At 40.7% G+C, this 25,936-nt stretch overlaps 1 protein-coding gene across 3 annotated transcripts in view; it reads left to right on the top strand.

The window, feature by feature from the left end:
• Window positions 1-205: 205 nt before the first annotated feature.
• The window catches only part of LOC143280202 (ciliary microtubule-associated protein 2-like), a 35,612-nt gene continuing 9,881 nt past the window's right edge, over window positions 206-25,936 (top strand). For 2 of the 3 annotated variants that reach the window (XR_013055008.1, XM_076584817.1), the window contains exons 1-9: window positions 206-431; window positions 9,485-9,572; window positions 11,318-11,335; window positions 14,690-14,860; window positions 15,661-15,783; window positions 18,247-18,381; window positions 21,080-21,223; window positions 22,427-22,594; window positions 23,695-23,823. Coding sequence is in view for 2 of the 3 variants with exons in the window: in XM_076584817.1 (XP_076440932.1) it covers window positions 370-431; window positions 9,485-9,572; window positions 11,318-11,335; window positions 14,690-14,860; window positions 15,661-15,783; window positions 18,247-18,381; window positions 21,080-21,223; window positions 22,427-22,594; window positions 23,695-23,823 (1,038 nt within the window). In the remaining variant the exon portion in view is untranslated. The remainder of the gene's footprint in view (window positions 432-9,484; window positions 9,573-11,317; window positions 11,336-14,689; window positions 14,861-15,660; window positions 15,784-18,246; window positions 18,382-21,079; window positions 21,224-22,426; window positions 22,595-23,694; window positions 23,824-25,936) is intronic. The other variant, XM_076584818.1, reaches the window with a different exon arrangement.

Below are 25,936 nucleotides of genomic sequence, written 5' to 3'. Positions count from 1 at the left end.
TCTCTCTCTCTCTCTCTCTCTCTCTTTCTATCAAATTTCATAATCATTTTTAGAACCTTTCATTGTAGTAGCAGAAATCGAAAATATATTTCAAAATGTGGGATGATGGGGACAATATTACTGAACGTGCATATCAAGAACACCATTCGATTTATTGCAAGCGAAGCCGAGGCACCGGTCTCGCACTGGTTTCGCCAGTTGCCATGCGTGCGCGCGCTTGGTTGGAAACAACCCCGGGGTCACGTCAGTGCTGCACGTTCATTTGCACCATCCCTGGCTGAGTTGTTGTGAGTGAATACCTGACCACCACAGCTCTTCACGGGCGGAGAGAAGTCACCCCACACCCCGCGAGTGATAACTTGAAACAAAATGACGGCGGTCGCGGCACCAAAGAAGTACAAAGGCGCACCATTTGGCGTCCAGACAGCGAGGTAAGGTTTTTGTGGGCTTTTCTCTCTCTCTCTCTCTCTCTCTCTCTCTCTGTTTGCACAGTGATTTGTGTTCATGAAAAATCAGCTTGTGAAATTTCGCCACACCACAACAGTGTCAACTTCACAAGGTGAATATGGTAATGTCGTACTTTAGCATTACCAGTAGCCACAATAAACCGTGTCAGAAAATTTTTTAATTATTGGAAAACATTGAAAAATTCGTGTCACCGAAATTTGGTAGGGGGCGGGGAGAGGGAAAGGGGGGTGGAGAGGATGGAGTGGATGACACACTGCAACGTGCGCTGTTCTCAGTCAGGAGAAGAAGGTATAGGTATAGAATAGGGACGAAGTAGGCCTCGCGGCCTTTTTGATGTCCCTTCTTTTTCGTCAACATTGAGTAGTGTCTGCATTGCATGCGGTAATTTTCCTACGAGTAATTTAATCATCATATTCATACTTTTTATCTTTACATTTATATCAGCGTCCAGAAGATTCTTGAATTGGTTAAGAGTTGGTGCTGTTTTGGTTAGTTCTGTTTTTGGGGTTTTTTTGTTTTTTGTTTTTTTAAAGGAGAAATCAGTGGATGCGTAAAATTTCTGCAAATGAGCAGGATAGTCTCAGCATCCTTGGAAGGTTCTTTCCCACTTTTTTTTTTTTTTTTTTTTTTTTTTTGTTCTCTCTTTTTCTTTTTCTTTTCTTTTTTTTCTTTTCTTTCTTTTCGTTCCTTCCATCATCATTTTTATCCTTTCTGTTGTCTTTTTTTTTTCTCTTTCTTTTTTTTTCTTCTCTCATCTCTTTATTCTTCCTCTCTCTCTCTCTCTCTCTCGCTCTCTTTCTTCCCCATGTAATCTGTCTTCTTACCATTGTCATGCTCAAACATTGTCAAGGTCATGCAACATATAGAATCACATACAGGGTAGTTTCGTGCACAATGTCTAAAAGAGGCGAGGTAGACACGATCTCATTCTCTCTCTCTCTTTCTCTCTCTCTGGAGGCATTAGCTTTACGGAACGTCTTTAAATGTACACATTTAAATTGACCACTTGAGTTTTTTTATGGATCCGTATAAGTGCTCAGGTATCTTGGTAGACATAGAACACATCTTACGTAATTTGAGCTCGGTTTCAAAGATAAGATACAGATTCTTAAGGTTAGTTCTGTTAGTGGGTTCCACCATTTTATAACGCGGTTAGTAAAAGTGTATGTTTTGGCATTTAATCGAGTATGTTTTGGGTATATATCTTGGCTAGAGCTTCGTGTTTTTTCAACAGTGTTAAATTCAAAGAAATCTTCCACTCTTAGATCATCTAAATTGTATATGATTTTGTATACTTGGATCATATCCCCCTATATATCGTCTATATTTCAGTGATGGAAGGTCCAGTTGCCTCAGCCTTTCTCCATAATCCATGTCTTTTAGTTCACTTACTAATTTTGCAGCTCTTCTTTGCACCCTTTCTATTGATGCTAGCAATCCTTTCCGGTTTGGGTATCCCCATATAGTGTTACCATATTCCAAGTGTGGTCTTACCAAGGCTTTATATAGACAAAGGAAATTTTCTTTATCAAGGTAAGTAACGGTCCTTTTAATAATTCCAAGCAAACTATTTGCTTTATTGATTGCCTGTATGAATATGTTTCTCAAAAGTAAATTTTGAGTCAAAGATAACTCCGATGTCTTTTTCTTCGGTACATTTAGTAATGCTTATACTTTTTTGACTATCCATATAATACTCATGTTCAGGATTTCTGTTACCTATATGCATGATTTTGCATTTTGTGGCATTAAAATATAGTTTCCATTGTCTTGTCCAGTCTTGTAGTCTGTCAATGTCTCTTTGCAGTATATCCTTGTGGTTACTTATGTTATACAGTTTTGTATCGTCTGCAAATATCTTGCAATTGCTTGTCACCATGTCTGGAAGGTCATTAATAAAGATGGTGAATAGAACAGGTCCCATTATGCTTCCTTGGGGTATTCCGCTCAAAACTTTCTCGTTAGTTGAGAATTCTTTACCCACTCTAACTCTCTGAACTCTTTCAGATAAGAACTGCTCTATCCACTTATAAATATTTCCTGTTATTCCATATCCCTTCAGTTTAACAAGAAATCTTTGATAAGGGACACTGTCAAATGCTTTCTTAAAGTCAAGGTACAAAATGTCAATGTTAAAACTGTCATCAGTCATGTCTGTGAAGTCTTCCATTACCTCTAGGATCAGGGTAATACAAGATCTGTGTTTTCTAAACCCATGCTGACACTTGGAGTATAGATTATTATTTGACATATGTGCCACAGTTGTACCTCGTATTATGGATTCAAATACTTTGCATGTTACACACGTCAAACTCACTGGCCTGTAATTACCAGGGTCAGTTTTGATTCCCTTTTTAAATATCGCGACAACATCTGCCTTCTTCCACACGTCTGGAATAATTCCACTTTCCAAGGTTTTATTGAAGAGGATACTCAGGGGTACACTTAATTCTCTAGCTAACTCTTTCAATACTCTGGGGGATATCTTGTCAGGGCCATGGGCTTTGTTGGGATTTAACCCTTTTAATTTATCATAAATTGCCTCAGGTGTGACAACAATGTCCACCACTAATCTTCCATTCGATTTTTCTCCTTCTTCTAGGCGAGGGATATTATCACTAGATTCCTTCGTAAAAACGCTTGCAAAAAAGGAATTTAATAGGGTTGCCTTATCCTTATCGGAAACATAGATTTCATCATTAGTCTTTAAGGGTCCTATTCCAACCTTTGCCTTTGTCTTTGACTTTGTATTTCCAGAAATATTTGGGGTTTGATTTAGTTTCTTTTGCAAGCTGCTTCTCATATTCACGCTTTGCCTTTTTAATTATTCGGTTGCACTCATTTCGACAGTCAATGTATTTATGATAGTCATAGTGTCTTTTCCTATTCAGAAATTTCTTATATAGATTATATTTCTTTTTTACACTTTTAACTACTTTATTCGTCATCCATGCTGGCTTGGGACTTTGTCCAGATTTTATTTTAACTTTAGGAATGTATTTATTCATAATTGTTAATAAATGTTGTTCAATTTGACCCCATATCTCTTTTTCACTTTTCTTTACTATTTTTGTCCAGTCACCATCTGCCGTCTCTTCTCTCATTTTGTCATAGTTACCTTTCGCGAGATCAAATCGAAAAGTTTCATCATTACATTCTGAACCTTCATCTACGTAGAGTGTAAATGATAATACCTCATGATCACTTTTGGCAAAAGGTGAAGAATGAGTTATATCCGAGATCAAAGATTCATCGTTAACAATCACTAGATCAACTATGTTAGCTCTCTGTCCTTTTCTTCTTCGTGTTGGTTTTGTCACCATTTGGTTTAGGTAGACATCACGTAAGCATTCAATAAAATTTTCATCTTCCTGGCTTGACCATGATCCATCCCAAGTAATGTTAGGATAATTAAAATCCCCAACTATACATACTTTGTCAAACTTTTGTATTGTGTCGTTTCGCAATAAGTCTTGTAGCAGGTTAACATTTTCTTTTGATGAATGTGGGCTTTTGTATATAGATCCTATTAGCGCTTTCTCTTTTTTTGATGTTACAAAGGAACACCAAACGCTCTCTTCGAATTCATGATTATTTAGGATTGAACATTCTATGGCATTGAGACTTTTGTGGGCGTATATGGCCACTCCTAGTTTAGGGGAATTATTCACAAATAGATCGTAATCGGGAAAGTTATATTCGGATCGGTTCAAGTCTTTCTGTCTTTTGGCTTTGATTTCTTGTAAGGTGATCAGTTTTGGTTTCACATCATCTATCATTGCCGCAATCTCCCCTCTCTTATTCAAAAAGCTGTCAACGTTTGATGAAATAAAGGTTATGCCACTTGCACACGCATTTTCATTCGCACTGTTAAGACTATGTACATTTGTTGTTGGGTGAGACGGTCAGGCCTTCTGCCCGCTCTGAAATGAGGATGGAGTGGATGACACATTGCAACGTGCGCTGTTCTCAGTCAGAAGAAATGAGGATGGAGTGGATGACACATTGCAACGTGCGCTGTTCTCAGTCAGGAGAAATGAGGATGGAGTGGATGACACATTGCAACGTGCAGTGTTCCCAGTCAGGAGAAGAAATGAGGATGGAGTGGATGACACATTGCAACGTGCGCTGTTCTCAGTCAGGAGAAATGAGGATGGAGTGGATGACACATTGCAACGTGCGCTGTTCTCAGTCAGAAGAAATGAGGATGGAGTGGATGACACATTGCAACGTGCAGTGTTCTCAGTCAGAAGAAATGAGGATGGAGTGGATGACACATTGCAACGTGCGCTGTTCTCAGTCAGAAGAAATGAGGATGGAGTGGATGACACATTGCAACGTGCGCTGTTCTCAGTCAGGAGAAGAAATGTGAAGGCAGCTGCATGGTTGGGTACATCAGTGTCGTGACATTGGGGCACATTCATTATTTCATGATTTTGAATTATTTCACACATGCACTCAGAGAATGACACAACTGCACTGGCAAACACACACACACACACACACACACACACACACACACACACACACACACACACACACACACACACACATAAATAAATCAGACATTATGTATTCAGAGATAAAGAGAAATCATACATACCAGCTTGTCACTGACAGTTTTGATACCCAAAATTCATTGTGTGTCAGTTCAGGTTTGTAAGACTTCTGTGGATGTTAAGTGTCTTGTGATGTGTGTGCATGTCTGTGTGTTTTTGTTTTATCTATGTATGAGCACATGTCCATGTGGGTGTGTGCTCGTTCTGGTGGGTGTGTGCATACACATAAACATTTGTGACTGCTAAACTGCACTGTGCTAGCCTGATGTGCCGGAGTGTATCACTGTTTACAGTATGTGTGATTCACTGGGCCCATAAATCTAGCCAGATAAACCTCAGGGGTAGGAAGTGGACAAACGTGTTAAGCGGATTATCAGTTGCTTGCTCAGGTCTGAAGGAGAGATCTACTTTGGGTCAGACCATACATAAACTGAACCCAAAGACTGGATTGGCATATTTACTGCTGGCCATAATTTGTGGGAATAATGGTATGTAGGGCAGAGGAATGAAATCCTTTTTCTTTTGTTCATTTATGTTAACAGTATTTTTAAAGAAAAGAAAAAAAAGCTGAGCATGCCATATACAGCTGTCTTGTATGTTGTTTTTTGTGTTTTTTTAAGCCATCAAAATGTGGGTACACACATTTTTGGACTTACAACACTTAGTAATTGACATCGTTCCAAAACATTTCTGTATGCACATGTATGCGTACACAGGCATATGACGTATACACACTCACACATGCACACAATTTCTGTCAGTGTTGCAATGTTAAGAACACAGTTACTTCTTTGAGTGGAAAAGACAGACTGCTGGAATTTATTATTCCTGCCACAATGCATCACTGATAAATTCTACAGAAAATCTGAAATCTCATTCCTGCCATTATGCATCACAAATAGAATCTAATGATATTGATTGCTTAAGACATTTTGCAAAAAAACTTATCACACACACACGCACGCACGCACACACACACACACACACACACACACACACACAATTAAGACTCAATCCTCAAGCAGTGGGAAAAAGCCAAGGATTTATTGCATGTGGTGGAGTTTATCACTGAAGTCTCCCCCTTGGTCCAGCGGAGAGACATGATCACTTGACTACATTATATCTCACCTCTCAGTGTAGTTTATTCACTTTATCCCCTTTAAGTCAGGAAAAGAGACGTTATCACTTCCATCAGATTATTTACCACCTCTGGATACAGTTTATTCACTTGATCCCCTTTAAGTCAAGGAAAGAGACGTTACCACTTCCATCAGATTATTTACCACCTCTGGATACAGTTTATTCACTTTATCCCCTTTAAGTCAGGAAAAGAGACGTTATCACTTCCATCAGATTATTTACCACCTCTGGATACAGTTTATTCACTGTATCCCCTTTAAGTCAAGGAAAGAGACGTTATCACTTCCATCAGATTATTTACCACCTCTGGATACAGTTTATTCACTTGATCCCCTTTAAGTCAGGAAAAGAGACGTTATCACTTCCATCAGATTATTTACCACCTCTGGATACAGTTTATTCACTTGATCCCCTTTAAGTCAGGAAAAGAGACGTTATCACTTCCATCAGATTATTTACCACCTCTGGATACAGTTTATTCACTTGATCCCCTTTAAGTCAAGGAAAGAGACGTTACCACTTCCATCAGATTATTTACCACCTCTGGATACAGTTTATTCACTTGATCCCCTTTAAGTCAAGGAAAGAGACGTTACCACTTCCATCAGATTATTTACCACCTCTGGATACAGTTTATTCATTTAGTCCCGATAAGTCCAGACGAGAGACGTTATCACTTCATTAAATTATTTATCACCCCACCAGTATAGTTTATTCACTTTATCCCCCATAAGTCCAGACTAGAGACGTTATCACTTCATTGGATTATTTATCACCCCACCAGTAGTTCATTCACTCTGTCATGGTTTACTAATCACAGCGGCTGGAGAACCCTCAGGGCTAGTGGCAGATAAGCTGAGGGCTGTACAGCCAGATGACACTCCACAGGGACCCAGGTAGAGGGGGGAGGTGGGGGGGTTGTGCTGTAGGTTGCTCACAACAAACCAAGAGATTTACTCTCAGAGACAGATCTTGGGTGGTTCAAGTGTTTGCCCTCTCTTGAAGGAATGTGATATGTTTACATTTTATTGTCGTCATTATTATTATTAATATTATCTTTTTTGTTGTTATAATTATTATTATCGTTTATTGATGTCATTTCATGGTAAAGATACTAAACAGTGGTAACTCTCTCCATTCACAAGGTACACAACTTCCAAGTCAATGCTGCTTACGCTACCGATTCAACTTGAAGTTGTGTACCTTGTGAATGGAGAGAGTTACCACTCTTTACTATTTGTTAATCATTTCATCTCCTGGCCTCATTATTTGTTAATTTCCATGATAAAGATAGTTTGTATTATCTCAAAAGGTAGATCTGCATTCTTAGGTGTTGAAGTGTTTGGACTCTATTGAAGGAAGAGGATGTTTATTTTTTCTTAACCAAGTACTTGAAAATTTTACAAAACTTATTCACAAAACTGCCCCTTTCTATCTCTGCGGCTGCCTTCACCTCTACACTCCATCTCGCTCACTACGATCGGCTTCGGATCCACTCTGTTTACACATACCCAGATTCAAACACTTGACTGTTGGCCGCCGTTCTTTCTCTGTCTCTGGACCTTGCGATTGGAATGAACTTCCTCTTTCGCTTCGTCAAGTCTCCACACTCAGCTCTTTCAAGTCTGGCCTTAAAACCCACCTCTTCCCAAAATAGCCTCCCTTGCCTGCCCTTCCTTGTCTTTAGTTTCTACAGTTTTTGAGTTATGCATGCGTGTGAATGACTGGTGCAAAAGCGCTTTGATTTGTCTCTGCACAAGATTCAGTGCTATATAAATACCATTATTATATTATTATTATTTTGTTTGCTTTTTTTTTTAAATGTTGCTTTTCTTTTGGGGGGGGGGGGGGGTGGGGGGCAAGAAAATAAGGTGCATAATATTCGGCAGACATGGGTTTGGTTAAGACCAATTATATTAAAAAGTTGAAAAGTGGTTTGTATTTATTGTATTTGTGGTGCTTGTAGACAAGTGTTTGAGGCTTAATGTGTAGAGTTTGTATCTGACTTGGAGGCACTGTATTGGTGTTGAATTAATTTTCATTGCATTTTATTGTATTGGATCTGATCACTTTCTTCACAAATTTCCCTCTCTGAAATATGGCTGCAGTCCCCATGCAGAGCGTGTCACCATAATCCACGGCCACAACATTTTCTTTTTTTTTCTTTTCTTGTGTGTGTGTGTATTTGTGATTCCCAGGTGAAATGGATTTGAAAAACAAAAACAAACCAAAAAACCCAGAGTGGCTGTGTCTTGTGTGATAGACTAGCATCCAGACCACCACTCAAGGCCTGACAGTGCATTGGGTAGTGCTGTTGGTCAAGCATCTGCCCTGCAGATGCACTGTAACAAAGTGATTTGTCCACACACAGCAACACATTCCTGAGAAACAGAAACTGAGAATGGAGATGTATTGAGTAATTAAGAGTGAAGATTTTTGAATGACTGTAAAGGTATATTTTGGTGAATAAGGGTGGAGATTTTTTTTCCACTTTCCAGTGATTTAAACAAGACATATGTTTTAAATGATCAGGGATTGAGATTTTTCTTCTCTCCCAGGTCAACATTGTATTGTATTACTCCTTTGTGTCACAGCAGATTTCTCTGTGTGAAATTCGGGCTGCTCTCCCCATGGAGAATGCGTTGCTACACTGAGAGTGCCACCCATTGTTTGTATTTTTTCCTGCCTGCAGTTTCTGGGTGTCTTTGGTTGTTGTTGTTTATCTTCCTATCCAAGAGGATTTTTCTACAAAATTTTGCCAGGGACAACCCTTTTGTTGCCATGGGTTCTTTTACGTGCGCTAAGTGCATGCTGCATATGGGACCTCAGTTTATCGTCTCATCTGAATGACTAGCGTCCAGACCACCACTCAAGGTCTAGTGAAGGGGGAGAAAATACTGGTGACTGTGCCAGGATTCGAACCAGTGCGCTCTGATTCTCTCACTTTCTAGGCAGACGCGTTACCTCTAGGCCAACACATAACATACGCGTAGACCAGTCAGTGCTGGAATCTTCCTTTATGTAAACCCATGCTGAAGAAGAACACTGGAAACTTGAACAAGTCATTTCAGTGGGTTATGTAAATACAGATACCCAGCTTCCACCCACCCTGGAAATGGTGTATACCTGTCTACAGTGGCATAAAAAAATAATCATCAAGAAACAGTCATGCATATAAAATTCTGTTTAAAACAAATGGCTGTTCAAGCCTCAGCAAAAGAAAAAAACAACCTTGTTTCTTCAGAGCAGTTCTGTTTGTTAGCTTTTAGGTTAAGCCGTTGTACGACATGCATCAGCATGTTTCCTTTGTTGTGCAGGTTTGATGTGTCAGGAGTTCACCCCAAGAACAAGATGCCTGGCACCTTCACTGAGATCCCCTACGACAAAAAGTCCACTGATGAACAGGTGAGAATGAACACGTGACGGGCAGACTGGCCGCTGGTAAAGTAACAGGGAGTTTCTTTGTTTTCCCTCCTTGTGCACTGATCTTGGATAGAGAAATGCACCGTGTGTTTTCTGTCCCTTAGCTCCTCCTTTTCTCTGAAACAAACGGATCACTTTTGTGAAGGTTGAGCGCCAAGTTTGCAGTTGAAATATTGTGGTTTTGAATCAGACATGCAGAATGTGATTCATTGTTTTCCCTCCTTGTGCACTGATCTTGGATCGAAGAAATGCACCGTGTGTTTTCTGTCCCTTAACTCCTCCTTTTCTCTGAAATAAATGGATCACATTTGTGAAGGTTTAGCACCCAGCTTGCTTTCAAAATATTGTGGTTTTGAATCGCAAACTGCAGTCCATTTTTATGAAGAGGAGGTTGGAGTAAATGAGTTGAACAAAGCTGGCTTTCCTTGGTGTGAACATCCATCTTTGTCCAGAAAAACAAACCAGCTTTAGGTGTTCATCTTGCAATCAGTGTTGAATTCCAGTTCCTGGCATTAAGTTGACATGTTTTTCATTTAGTGTTTTACTCTCTCCATACGAACGGCGAAAGAGACGACGTTAACAGTGTTTCACCCCAATTACCACCATCAAAATATTACAAGCGGAAGGCTCTTACACTGAAGGGGTGAACGTTGACAAAGAATACCACAATTCTGACGACGGAAGCTAAAGGTTGGGTCATTCAGACACCCACTGGACATCCGAGGGGTCTGTGTAGAGGAGAAGAGAGGACTGGCCGTATTGAGTGAGTTAAATTAACATTAACAAAACCAAAGATAAAGATAAAAAGGGGGAGGGGGAGATGTTGGGGGGAGGGTGGGGGGCAGAAGCAAGCTAGGTGTGGGAGGTAAGAACATTGAAAAGCCACACTTTTGTTAGATTTTTGTTGTTGACTGTCTTAAATGTTCACAGCTTTTTAGCGTAGTCGTGTGCTGTTTTTTTCACTACTATTTGTTGTTGATAAACTGAACTGGTTCTGTATGAGCTGTTCTGGATGTGCACATTGTTTATATTTAAAAAAAATCTTTATTCTATACAGCTGTGTTGTATTCTATCAACTGTGTGTTCTTTATATTTGTAATACTGACTGTTTGCATGTGGTGTTTGAGTTAACCTCTCAGTTGTTTTGAGAGTGCTGTTTTGGTTGCTTTTTTTTTTTTTTTTTTTTTTTAAACTACTGTGTTCTCTCCCTTTCTTGCAGTGTTTCTTTCTCACTTTCACACTCTGTCACTGTCACAATGTGTGTGTGTCTGTCTCTCTCTCTCTCTCTGTTCAGTCGTTTCTTTTCTCAGCCCATCTTCAATCTGTCGCTTTCTCTACGTTTCTCCATACTGGACGCTGTCATTTTTGTGCTCTGTCTCTCGCATATATTGAAAAATCTCAGATTTTGAAGACATTTCACAACTGAGAATTAAAAAGTTTAACTTGTGTATTTCCCATGGTTCGACCGTCTGTCGAAATGTACAAGTAAGTTTAACTTTTGATTCTGAGTTGTGAAATTTCATCTGTTTGTATCCAGAATCAGAGAACATAAAGCAACAAAACTCCGCCCAGAATCATGTTGGCATGCCCTGGTATTTGCTGGACTGTTCTTCCCAGCCTTTTGCACGATTTCTGAGAACATTTATAATGTGCATGATTTCACTTCTGTGTACATTTGAGGTGTAATATATTGGACTGTGTACATCATATATGCAATGTCTTTCTAGAAAGGACTGTATTACAAGGTGAGTTGTTTTTTTGTGTTTAAAAAAAAAAAAAAAAAAAAATCATGGTTACAATTCCCATTTTATTTTTTCTTTCCATTTTCCCGTTTTCCATTATCATGTATTGCAATAGTTTTTGACATCATTGTAAGTTACTTCTGCAAGTGCCAAAATTATTTAGAAATGTATCCACATCTGTACTCAATTTCATTCTTCTGTTGTTGTTTTTTTCCTTTAAAATACATGTATCGTTCCTCACTATCTTTCTGTCGATTTGATTTTAATCGTAATGCATACATTTTGTATTGATGTCCTGTGTATTTGCTTACTATCCCCCCTTTTCTTTTCTTTCTGAAATCTTTAATTTTACAAATAGATTTTTACTTATTCAGATATAGATATAGATATATACATATTCTTTGTTTACCAGTAATGAGGGCTGAATAAGACATGATGTTTTGCATGTGCATGATGATTTGTGTTCTGTATGTTTTCTCTGAGTATGTATTATGTTTGTGTGTTGATACAGAGAAAAAAATGGGTGAGATGTGTGTGTAGTATGTGTGTGATATTGGTGATGGTGTGTGTATGTGTGTTTGTGTAGTGGTGATGATAATGATGATGGTGGTATATGTGTGATGCTGATAGCTGTGGTTGTTTGTATGTGTGTGTGTGTGTGTGTGTGTTTGTGTGTGTGTGTGTGTGTGAGCTGTGGTGGTAGTGTGTGTGTGAGAGAGAGAGAGGTGGTGGTGATGGGGTGTGTATGTGTGTTTGTGTAGTGGTGATGATAATGATGATGGTGGTATATGTGTGGTGCTGATAGCTGTGGTTGGTGTGTGTGTGTGAGAGAGAGAGCGAGCTAGCTGTGGTGGTATGTGTGTGTGTGAGAGAGAGAGAGAGAGAGAGAGGTGGTGGTGGTGGTGTGTGTAGTGGTGTGTGTAAGAGTGTGTGATAGAGGTGGTGGTGGTGGTGTGTTTGTGTGCCTCATATGTTTTTTCCTCAAATAAACATCTTATCCATCCTCAGTTTCTCTTTTGAAACCTGTTTCCTGTAGTTGTGAATATAGATTTTTATAGATACTTATATATGTATTATGCAACTATAGATCCTGCTGTATTATGTTAAAAAAAATTACTTACATAGTATGACAATGTTTACTGTTCATTGACTTCATAATGTTCAGACCCTGAGGTTGGGGTTTTTTTGGGTTTTTTTTTCTTTTCTTTTTTTTTTCATTTATGAATTGTAAATGCATGTAGCATACAATATTTTTCTGCTCAGTGTATGCATTGCGTAGATCTTCTCATTGGGATTTTCGTAGGCAACTTTCAACACCAGCATGTGTATTCATTCTTTGCTTACATATGTGAGTATTGTTTTAAAATCATTGTCTATTAAATTAACATTTTGATTTTATACACTGGCTGCAGAATTTGTTTCATTTTTCATACATTTTTGTTTTGGGCAGGGGTGGGTGTGTTTTTTTGTTTTTTTTGTTGTTGTTTTTTTTGGTTTTATTTTGTTTTGTTTTGATATTGTACATATTGATTAGCAAATTCATCCCATAACTGGGTTTATTGCAGTGTATTCATTCTTTTCTTATAGCTGTGAATATTGTTTTAAAATCATTGTCATTTAAAGTAACATTTTTATTTTATACACTTGCTGGAGACATTTTTTCATGCACTGGTTTTTCTTTGGGGGGGGGGGGGGGGTGGGGGGAGGGGGGGGGAAGTGTTCTGATATTCACCAAATTTATCCCATACCTTAGCTTTATTTCAGTGTACTTGTTACTTACTTGGGAAATAGAGCAATTGAGAGTGAGAGGCTATAATGTAAAAAAAAAAAAGAAAAAAAAAAAGCTTTTATGTACATGTGTATGGTTAGGTAATTTTGTGAAAAATAGTCGTGTGTCAGCCCATTGAGGGAGAGTTTGGAGGGTAGAGTGGTCGGGGTGGGGGGGGGGGGGTACAGTTGCACATGAATCAATGAATGCACTTGTGTTCATGTGTGAATATGTTTATTTTCGGGAACATATCCAATGTATTTGGTACGCATGCATTGGTGTTCTGTGTGTGTGTGTGTGTGTGTGTGCATAGGTGTGTTTCTGCTGGCATGATGTCCATTTGTGTGTGTGCATGCATGTGTGTGCACACTGTGTGTGTGTGTGTGTGTGTGCGCGTCTTGAGTAGGAGGTGTGTTTTAAGCACATGGTCACAGTATTTTTCACATTGCTTGATACTTGTTGATCTGAAAGCCAAAAGGTTAGCAAGCATTAAAAGTTTGATGCACATGATGAAGATTTTCTGCTCTGTGCTTGTTGAGCTAAAAGCTGCATGGCTGAAACAAAATACTAAGTGGCACTTGATCAAGATATTTGTCACATTGCTGGATACTTGAGCCAAAAGCTAAAAGGTTAACAAACATTTCAAACTAAATGCACATTATCCTGGTATCTCCTGGCATTCTTTGTTGAACCAAATGCTAAAAGGCTGAAGAAACATTTAAAACAAAAAGCACATGATCAAGATATTTGTTACATTGTTTGATGCTCGTTAAGCCAAGAACTAAAAGGCTTAACAAACATTTAAAACTAAATGCACATGATTGGAGATATTTGTCATATTGTTTTATATCATTATGGTATTGTTTTATTTGGGATAGCCTATTGCTTGCTGTGAATGAATGGTTTCCTTTATAAACTGTTATGTATCGATGTTAAGGTATGGCAGAAACAGCTGTAGCTGATGTTGACATTGTGTGAAAGTTGAGTGTGAACATGTTGTGTACATCGGTACTTTTTTATGACTGTTGATGCACACAGACACAGCACAGGACCTAACATGATGATGATGACTGTTTATGCACACAGACACAGGACCTGACGTGATGATGACTGTTGATGCACACAGACACAGGACCTGACGTGATGATGATGACTGTTGATGCACACAGACACAGGACCTGACGTGATGATGATGACTGTTGATGCACACAGACACAGGACCTGACGTGATGATGACTGTTGATGCACACAGACACAGGACCTGACGTGATGATGATGACTGTTGATGCACACAGACACAGGACCTGACGTGATGATGATGACTGTTGATGCACACAGACACAGGACCTGACGTGATGATGATGACTGTTGATGCTCAGACACAGGACCTGACGTGATGATGATGACTGTTGATGCACACAGACACAGGACCTGACGTGATGATGATGACTGTTGATGCACACAGACACAGGACCTGACGTGATGATGATGACTGTTGATGCACACAGACACAGGACCTGACATGATGATGATGACTGTTGATGCACACAGACACATGACCTAACCAGGTGATGACTGTTGATGCTCAGACACGCAAGCTGGGCCCAGGCATGTACCACGTGGACCAGGGAGGGTTCCACCCCAAGGCAGTGGACGAGAGAGCGTCGGGCCCAGGATGGTCACGTCAGTACGAAGTGGAACGCATGGCTGCACTGCCACACTTGTTGCACAAAGACCAGTGGCAGGAGCGACAAATGTTGGTAGGATGTTTGGTTTGGTTTGGGTATTCAGTTGTTTGTGCATGTGTTGGTGGGCTGTTTGTTTAGGTTTGGTTTGGGTATACAGTTGTTTGTGTATGTCTGGGATGTTTGGGTATTCAGTTGTTTGTGCATGTGTTGGTGGGCTGTTTGTTTAGGTTTGGTTTGGGTATACAGTTGTTTATGTTTTGTTGAACAATTTAACGTCTGTTTACAAAAGCAATTTTAGTCATGGAAAAAATATTTTATGCATTGTTTGTGTGTATACGATTACATATTGACTTGTGTGTGTGGGGGTGGGGGGGGGGGGGTGAATTGGGACTTCTTTTGTATCTGTTACAGTCATGGCTTATTAGCTCATTGATAAATAGGCCTTTTTTTCAGATTAAATGTAGACTTGTATCTATCTGTGACTGTTATTGCAAATAGGCCATGCCCTTATTTTATTGACAGAGTAGTTAGGGGGGACTTTGAAGGGATGTTTCATATTCCTTTCCAGACCATGTGTTTAATTTATCAGCTGCCAGAAAGTACAATTTTATATTTTTCAGCTAGTTAGTGTTTTCTTCACAGTATGTAATGTGACTGTTCATGTTCACCATGTGTCAGCCATTAGTGATCTTCATTAAAAAAAAACATGTGGATGGTTTAATTTTTGTTGTTGTTGAAATGTTATGTTACAACATATGCCAGTTTAAATTTGGAAGTACATGTTACTGAAAAATGTCTTCTGTTTTTTATTGCATCTAACTAATCAGTGTATCTATATGAAAAGTGATGAGATGGTTGGATGTAATGGACAGAAACGGAAGCTGGGGCCAGGGTCGTACAACATCAAGGACTTCGTTCAGGTCATGGGAGATAAACCACGCAGCACACGGGGCATCTGTGATGGGCGAGCGGCCCGCTTTGGCCGAGAAAATGCTGTGAGTAACGCCTGGGGTGGTTTGTATGAGGGAACTGAGCAGTGCTAAGTTTGCTTATCGGTAAGAATGTTCCCAGCTCCACGGTAAGAATGTTCCCAGCTCCACGGTAAGAATGTTCCCAGCTCCATGGTAAGAATGTTCCCAGCTCCACTGTAAGAATGTTCCCAGCTCCATGGTAAATTCCATCTACTTGGGAACATTCTTAACTCAAAGCAAGCTCAGCTCTGCAAAGATCGTCTCATGCAGTCCAGCTGTGAGGAGGAGACTGAATGTCCATCATATGATAGATAGCAGATGTGTGTTTAATAGACAGTTTTGTGTGTGTATATATACTTGAAATATATCTTTGCCTAAAGATAAAAAAAACAACTACCAAAGCTGTCTGTTATTTTGAGAAATAGATCCTGTTCAGATTAAAGGTCTCATTGCCTTTTTGGCCATGGTGTCCGTGATTTCATGTCCAAAGTGTCTAGGGCTCAGTGTTGAAAGGTGGGGCCAGTGTTCACGTTGTGCCATTTTAATTCTCCTCAGCCATTCCCACCTGGGTGGAGTGAGGAAAAAGAGAGAAGAACCCCTTTCCCAAGGACCCTGAACCAGGATCCCCAAAACCTGCTGCCTGATGCCAGAGGTTACAAAGGATCCAGGCTTGGAAATTGTTACCCCCCAAATTCTGCAGTTTACAAACAAGGGAAATTATCTTCTTTACAAGGGATATATAAAAAAAGAAAAGAAAAAAAAAAGGAAAATTCCTTTCCCTGCACAAACTGCTTTAGCTGGGGCCATCAAAAAGTCTGACTGCAGGTTGTGTGGTTTTTTCTGTATTTTTTGTATTTCTTTTTATCACAACAGATTTATCTGTGTGAAATTCGGGCTGCTCTCCCCAGGGAGAGCGTGTCGCTATACTACAGCGCCACCCATTTTTTTTTATTTTTTCTGCTTGCAGTTTTGTTTGTTTTTCCTATTGACGTGGATTTTTCTACAGAATTTTGCCAGGAACAACCCTTTTGTTGCCGTGGGTTCTTCTACGTGCGCTAAGTGCGTGCTGCACACGGGACCTCGGTTTATCGTCTCATCCGAATGACTAGCGTCCAGACCACCACTCAAGGTCTAGTGGAGGGGGAGAAAATATCGGCGGCTGAGCCGTGATTCGAACCAGCGCGCTCAGATTCTCTCGCTTCCTAGGCGGACGCGTTACCTCTAGGCCATCACTCCACTGTTTCAGCTGTGTTAAAACTTTTCTTTGATGCCGAATATATTTTGCAGAGATTGTCCGTGTAAATCTTCCCAATGGACAGTGTCCCCTGTGTAGATGCCAGTATCAAAGCGTCCCTTCCTTCTGGAAATCTCCTCTTTCCTGTCAGTTCGTTTCTGGTTTCGTCCTTTTTGTCCTGTCATCTCTTCCTTCCCAGTTTTTTGGCCTTGACGGTCAGCTCACATGTATTTTTTTCTAGAAATCATAATTGGGCATTCTATGCCATATTCTACTTTGTGTTCCTAGGTGATACAAGTGCCTGCTGTCATTTTTGGTTTGGTATGCCTGTTATTATCATCAGTACGTAATATTTCATGTATTATATTCTGGTTACTTAAAATTCTGACAGAATGGTCAGTGTGAGAGGCATGCCTTGCATTTTTGTGCTTGAATATATCTGTGTTTGTCTTTGATATGTTCATGTTTTCCTTTCAGTTCTGTGGGATCACTGTTGTCTGAGTTTTTCAGCCCTTTGTGTGGGTCGTCCAACAATGATAAATAGTCTTTAAAAGGTCAACAGCCGTGCCGCCTTTCACCACCATCAGGGCAGTGAATTAATCTGGTCCACTGTGTCCAGGGCTCCAGTCTTTTCCTTCCCCTGTTTTAACCTTCCTCACACGAAATGGGACACCCAGTAAGACATCGGTGGAATGAGGAAGATTGGAGTGAAAAGCCTTTCTCAAGGTAACGACGCATTGCCAGAACAGGACTTCAAACCAACTTACTGTCAGGAAACTGTGTAAAATGCCTTTCCAAAGGACAACACCATGCTGTTGAACACAATGATAAAGAAATGAATTAACTACTTCTTCCTCGTTTGTGGGCTGCAACTCCCACATTCACTCGTATGAATGTGAGGGGGCTTATATGTTTGACTGTTTTTACCCTCCCATGTAGGCAGCCATATTCCGTTTTTGGGGGTGTACATGCTGGGTATGTTCTTGTTTCCATAGCCCACCAAATGCTGACATGGATTACAGGATTTTAAACATGCGTATTTGATCTTCTGCTTGTGTATACACATGAAGGGGGTTTGGGCACAAGCAGGTCTGCACGTGTTGATTTAGGAGATTGGAAAAATCTTCACCATTTACCCACCAGGCGCCGTTACCAAGATTCAAACCCAGGACCCTCAGATTGAAAGTCCAACGCTTTGACCACTCAGCTGTTGTGCCTGTCGAATTAATGACTGAGAGCGGTGTGTGTTTCAGAACCCCACCCCTGGGCCGGGGACATACGGGAAGGGGGGTGTGCCTCACTCCCTGATCGAAGAGAAGGCCCAGCGGTCGGCCAGCACCAAGGGCATGCTGGATGCTCACTCCGGCTCTCGCAGTCAGCCCTCCGTGGTGTGTGCTTGTTCCTGGCTTCCATTACATAGTCTCTGTCTGTCTGTATCTGCGTGCATGTGTGTTCAGCTTCTTCAGGATATGTCTGTGTCTGTGCATTCCTTGTAAAAGACGAGAGATAATAAGACATACGACAGTAAAGTATTTTCAACAGCTGAATTACGGAGGAAAGTAAGGGCAAGGGAAGTAATCAAACCTTGAGTCTTTTGTCTGATCTGGCACTGTCATTTGATTTTATTGTTCACTTTTATTATCTTTAGTTTTTATTTTTTTCAATTAGCATCATCCTCACCATTAATTTACCCATTATAAAGTCACGATTCCTTAGCATCATCCTCACCATTAATTTACCAATGATAAAGTCATGATCCCTTAGCATCATCCTCACCATTAATTTACCAATTATAAAGTCATGATTCCTTAGCTATCATCTTTGTATTAGTATCTTTTAGCCTCTCTCTGCCTTTCCAATCCAGTCACATATGTTTTACGAGCAAGTGGTAGTAATTACATATCACAAATGTTCCAACATTAAGGAGAAAGTCTTAGCAGAAATCATTGTAATAATGAAACAAAGATTTGGTAAAATCAAGCATAAGCAAACAATATTCTTTTCTCTCTTTCATAGTAGCAATGCTATAATAAGCACTTTGATGAAAAGGAATCTTACTACAAGTTTAGAAACAGTATAATGATATAATAACATTTAGGGTTGTTTTTGTTTTTTTTTTAAGACCAAAAAGCAAAACAACTATCGAATACACAACAAATACATTTATCCAAATCACTACATTGACGCTAAAATACTGTCTTAAGACAAACACCATAAATATTCTAAGTATTTTTTTCCACTCTCACCTGAGCACTAGGTTCACAGAGCCAAAGTTTTCTGCGGCTGTAAGCCGAACGGCCACACAGGTTCGATGACAAGTTGTGCCAGAGAGCACGCATCAACCTGAGCTCTCACCTGAACTCCTGTTAACCCCTAGGCTGCCTATATGACGAGATAACTCGTCATGGAAAGCATGTATGCTTCGCTGCCACAATGACGAGATAACTCGTCATCGAAATATCCTGACTTTTCCCTGCTTTGCATTCAGTTCGTTGACAAAAATGCTGGTAGCTTTAGCTTGGGGAATCTTTCTAGATTCTGTTCATAGCTAGAAACACCATCTGCGTCACAAGGCAGTCCTTTATTTGAACGTTTTGGTTGGGTTACTGGCCGCAGTCTTTGCCTGGCTCCTCTCCTCGCTCGCTCAACAAAATGTCGGACTGACTCAGTGCTCAAGACATGCGCTCGTGGCGAACTAAATCAACCAAGATTACTTTTTTTTAGCTGATGCTCAGAAAGAATTGGAGCATAAATTTGAAGGAGAAGACAGTGGTGAACATTTATAGGACGATTTGATAGAAAGTAAAGGGAGCAATCAAGCGAGTGGCCAAGATACGACTATCAGTGAGTGATGCCGGCTGTTCAACTCTAGCAGACGACAGGTCACCGAATTTTTAGCAGGATACCATATGAGCTATTTTCTTGGCACTCAGCCAACGCGGTCTGATGAGAACTGGATGAAGTGACCGTGTGAGAGGGGTGAAGAGGAGGGGGGTGGAGACTGAGGGGGCGTGGCCTCACATCCATAATTATTATCACTTGCAGAAGTCACATTGCATCTATTTCTTTTTCAGTTTTTTTTATATTGTGGTTGTTCTAGTATGATTTTGTGTCTGCAAATATCAATTTGTCCAGAAAATGATATTTTTGTGCAAATTACCTGACTGTTTGTAATGAACAAGTTGAAAATGGGACAAAAAACAAAACACTGATTTTAAAACAACAGCATGTCACTTAAAATATATAAAATGGGAAAACATGTGTTTTGTATTCTTTATTCATTTCCCTTTCAGACAATATATACTTTTATGGGTCTTTCTCCAATAACAAAGAGCACAGAATTTTTTGAAAATTTATACCCGTTTTTTGTGAAAAAACCCTGGCAAATAGATTTCACTTAAATCATATTTTCCTGGCAGCGAAAGGGTTGAGGAAAAATAAATGTTCACTCAAGCGCCCCATGCGCATCATGCAACCACACATATAACAAAATTGCCTCTTTGAAACACAGTGTTATGCCATACGAAAAAAACGTCTGCTTCAGTGTGATGACTTTCATCGCACATACCTCTGCCAACAAGAGCAACATGCAAGGAGGGCCCACATGCGAACCTTTAATAGGATTCCCTGTAGAACAGACATCAGGATGAATGCCTTTTCCCCCACGGAAACTGCATGACTGGAACCTCTTGCCCAAGGAGACTGTCGCTGCCCCAACCCTCGACACTAAAAATTCTTTTTTCACTCTTGGGCTGCCACTCACATGTTCCCTCATATACACAAATAAGCTTTTACATGTTCGCCATGTAGGCAGCCATACTCTGCTTTCAGGGGTGGGTGAGGCTTTTACATGTATGACAGTTTTTACCCCACCATGTACTGTGATGTAGGCAGCCGTACTCTTGTTTTCAGGGTTGGGTGAAGCTTTTACATGTATCATTAGGACAGTTTTTACCCCCTCATGTACTATGATGTAGGCAGCCATACTCTTTCAGGGGTGGGGGACTTGGAATAACAGTGTGGTTGAAACGATGCAGATGGGGCATTTGTTTGGTTTTGTTTTTAGCTCTGATGTGTTGTGGGCAGGGCTGTCACCTAGGTCCAGGGACGTACAATTTCCGCAGTTCCTCAGAAGAGATGATCAACAAGATGACCAGTGTGCGTGGGCCCTATGACCTGTTCTCTGGAGACCGCAACAAACCCATTTCTGATGGTCACTTTGCTGCTCCGGTCAGTGTCCGGCTTTATGTCTGTGCACAAGTGTGTGTTTATCCGGTATATTTACCTGCTGCAGCCTAGTTTTACATGTAGGTCTCTGTGTGTCTTCAAGTGTCTTGTGTATGAATGTGCACGTTAGTTTCAGTGTATTTGTTTTGAATTTGTTGCTGCAAATTAGTTTACATAGGGTGTGTGTGTGCATAGCAAATAAGTTGACATGGGGTGTGTGCACATGTTAAAGTGTCTGTCTGTACAAATGAGTGGGTGTGCAAGTGTATTTTATTTGGTTTGTTACTGCGAATTAGTTTATATAAAGTGTGTGTGTGTGTATTCGTTTTGGTCATCTGTTGCCAGTTAGTTTACATTTTTACATTGTACTGCCAACTCTGGTTAAGATGTCAATGTTTGAAACCTGACATTTTGATCTGATTTGATTTGATGTGGATACTTGTATAGCAGCTATCCTTGGTCAGAGACCAAGCTCTAAGTGCTTTACACACACAGGGTCATTTGCACAACAGGCTGCCTACCTGGGTAGAGCCGACTGACAGCTGCCATTGGGCGCTCATCATTCGTTTCCTGTGTCAGTCAGATTTCGGGTACAGACAGATACAAATTCAGATGTAACATTTTACATGTATACAGGATCTTTTTTTTTGTGTGTATTGGATCTTCTGCTTGCGTGTACACAAGAGGGGGTTCAGGTACTAGCAGGTCTGCACATATGTTGACCAGAGAGATCAGAAAAATCTCCACCCATCACCGTGTCTTTTGACATCATGCACTTCTCCGTTTTATTATTCAGTGCACACATTGTTTCAACATTGATAATACATCTCTCCCTTTCCTATTAGAAAAAAAAAAATACCGTTTTGTTTTTGTCAAAATAAAGTTATTATTTCCTATCACGCATCTTGATATTGAAAAAGTTTGTTTGTTTTTTTAAATGTTCAGCCAGCCTGTGAAGTGTGTGTGTTCATGCATCTGTGTGAGACCAAGTTGTGTGTGCATTTTCATTTGTACCAGTGTAGGCATGTCTGTGGAATCTGATGGACACAGTGATGTCAGTTGACATTTTGTGCACTTGTTCTGTACTGTCTTGGCTACCTAGGTGGTGGTTACAAGTGTGTGTGCAATGTATGAATCTGTATGTTTCACCACATCCTGGGTCAGTGTGTCAGCCGTGCATTCCTTTGTGTGACGACATGTCTTCAGAAACTGGCCAACTTGGGTCCTGGCCAGTACGACATCAAGTCCTCGCTGGACGAGTGGAACGGAGAACACAAGCAGCGGAAGGGCAAGTTTGGCACAGTGGCCCAGTACCCCCGGCCCCCTACAGAGCGCATCTACAACAGTGTGCTGTCACAGTGCCCCCGGGACCAGGTGAGTGGTCTGCAGGTCCAGGGTGGGCAGTCTGCTGTGACCGTGTCCAGCTTGTCCCCTGGCGCCAAGTTGTATTACTCTTTTTGTCACAACACATTTCTCTCTGTGAAATTCCAGCTCCTCTCCCCAGGGAGAGCACGTCGCTACACTGAGAGCGCCACCCTTCTTTTTTTTTTTCTGCCTGCAGTTTTAATTGTTTTCCTATTAAATTGGATCTTTCTACAGAATTTTGCCAGGGACAACCCTTTTGTTGCCATTGGTTCTTTTATGTGCATCAAGTGCATGCTGCACACAGAACCTGGGTTCATCATCTCATCCGAATGACTAGCATCCAAACCACCACTCAAGGTCTAGTGGAGGCAGAGAAAATACTGGCAACTGTGGGATTCAAACCAGTGCGCTCAGATTCTCTTGGTTCCAAGGCGACGTTAGTTACCACTAGGCCAACACTCCCCACAAGCAGGCGGTTTGGGCAGAACAAGAAGAGATGGTTCAGCACTGTGGACAGGTAAATGGATATCCTGCACACAACCGATCTGGGGCTGTATTCCGAAGACCATTGTGCCTGGGGGTAAAGGTGTACCTGTGGGTAAATGTCCTTGAGACTACCCGCGTCCTCAAACCCAAAGGCAAATTTACCCTGACAGCCTGCCAAGGGTGACTGCCCACGAAGCCAAGGTAAAGATGAGGATCCTTTTGTTGCATTGTTGAAGGAAAACGGGTGTGCTTTGTAGAGACAGCGAAAACCAGCTGAAGAGGGCACTGGCCAGCGGGACAAAGGGGAGGTTACCTACTTCCAGGAGGTTATCGGCCGTAGTACTTTCGTTTCCTCCGCATAGGCGGATAGTAGTTTGCACAGGACAGGAATGTCAGACCCCTGCCGGAGTCTGCACTAGTTGGGTCACAGTATGTTATTTAAACGTAATTTTAGATAGAAAATTTCCTTTATAGTTTAGACAACACAGAGTATGTCAACAAATTTAGTTTTTGACATGGACATGTTTTGGGCACAAAACAAGAAGTGCAACACGACTTACAACATGCAAACAGGAATGCAGGAAGAACTAAAGGCATGTGTACATCAAGTGTGGGGCGTGCAGGACTTCCCGGGCCCAGGGACCCACGACCCACAACAGCTGAGCAAGCCCCACAACCACAAACAGCCGGGCTTCCTCTCGTCTGCTGAACGCGTCGACCGCCGGGCCCAGCGCTTCTTCACCGGAAACTTTGTGAGTGGTTGGGGGAGGGGTGCTTTGTGTTCAGTTTGAGGGATCTGAACAAATGTGGTTCAGTCTGTATCCACCGACTCCATACTGCTGACAGAAGTGCCAAGTATTACCACAGTCCAATCATACTGATAGCATACACCACAGTGGTTTTAGCATAACACTCCATGTAAAATATATTTCCAGCCATACTGATAGCATACACCACAGTGGTTTTAGCATAACACTCCATGTAAAATCAGTATCCAGTCATTCGGATAGCACACACCATACTTGTTTCAGCATAACATGCCATGTAAAATATATTTCCAGCCATACTGATAGCACACATCACAGTGGTTTTAGCTTAACACTCCATGTGAAATCTGTATTCAATCATTCTGATAGCACACACCACAGTGGTTTTAGCTTAACACTCCATGTGAAATCTGTATTCAATCATTCTGATAGCATACACCACAGTGGTTTTAGCATAATACTCCATGAAAAATCAGTATCCAGTCATTCTGATAGTACACACCAGTGGTTTTAGTGCAACACTTATGTGAAATCTGTTTCCAGTCATTATGATAGCATTCACCACAGTGGTTTTAGTGTAACACTCCATGTGAAATCTGTATCCAGTCATTATGATAGCACACACCACAGTGGTTTTAGTGTAACACTCCATGTGAAATCTGTATCCAGTCATTATGATAGCATTCACCACAGTGGTTTTAGCTTAACACTCCATGTGAAATCTGTATCCAGTCATTATGATAGCACACACCACAGTGGTTTTAGTGTATCACTCCATGTGAAATCTGTATTCAATCATTCTGATAGCACACACCACAGTGGTTTTAGCTTAACACTCCATGTGAAATCTGTATCCAGTCATTCTGATAGCACACACCACAGTGGTTTTAGCTTAACACTCCATGTGAAATCTGTATTCAATCATTCTGATAGCATACACCACAGTGGTTTTAGTGTAACACTCCATGTGAAATCTGTATCCAGTCATTATGATAGCACACACCACAGTGGTTTTAGTGTAACACTCCACGTAAAATCTATCCAATCATATTAACCCCTTCACTGCTAGTACGTTTTGCTATGGCCTATGCTGAGAAATGTTTCAGAAAAACATGCCAATGGTTTTGATTTGCTTATATTAAAAAAAAGTACTGAAGTACATAAAAAGTATATATCAATTGAAAGGAAAATGAACCAAGATTTTGTTTTTAATACTCACATGTTCAAATGATGAGTCAATCTGCATTAATAAATTTATTTTTTTTAAATGGGACTGTCATTCCATCATGTAGGTGCTACAATATCAACCAGGTTATCAACCTGTCTTTCTTGTGACTGTTGTGATCAACCACACACACTGTCAAGGCTGAGCAACAGTGTCCAGAAACAGTCTTAAGACACAGTGCTGGGCAGTCGAACCCCACATCCTTTCTTTGTCCTTTCTTCCAGCAGACTCTGCACCTCCTTTGTGGCCAGGCCTTCTGTGGGGTAGGTGGGGTGAAGTGTCGTCCACACAAGACAAACAGCGTGGTCATCTTTAGCAGTGTCTTGGTCTTTGTCACCAAAAATCATGGCACTAATTACATCCTTCTGAAATCCAGGAGTGTACTGCTGTTGCCTGCTTTTTTGTTGAGGATGTGTGCATTCAGCATGGCAATTTGCAGAAAATACACACAGCTATTTGTACCACTTCAGGGTTTTCTTTGTGGCATCGTAGGGCTGCAGCTGTTGGTCATGATGAACCATGGCACCCATGTTTTTGTTGTAATCCAGAATTGCTGGAGGCTTGTTTACTGCCCTTTGGTCTTGCTGCTGCTGGTCTTCAGCTGTAGGTTTGTGGCAAGCTGTCAACTCCAGATGTCCAGGATGAACATCATGATCATCACCATGGTTTTTTTTTTGTTTGGTTTTTTTTTTTTACTACTACATATAAAAAGATCATAAAATGGTACCATTTTATTTCTGATTGTTTTCAGAAGCTGAAATACAAACACACACACTGAAACTGGTTCATGGTATGCCACACCCCCTTCATTCTCTTTCTCATACAAAACAAAATGACAACACACACACTTCTACAAGTGTTGCATTTACAAAG

This window comes from Babylonia areolata, chromosome 3 (assembly GCF_041734735.1).
Source record: "Babylonia areolata isolate BAREFJ2019XMU chromosome 3, ASM4173473v1, whole genome shotgun sequence".
Classification (NCBI taxonomy): domain Eukaryota; kingdom Metazoa; phylum Mollusca; class Gastropoda; order Neogastropoda; family Buccinidae; genus Babylonia; species Babylonia areolata.
This window is presented reverse-complemented; position numbering and strand designations above follow the sequence as displayed.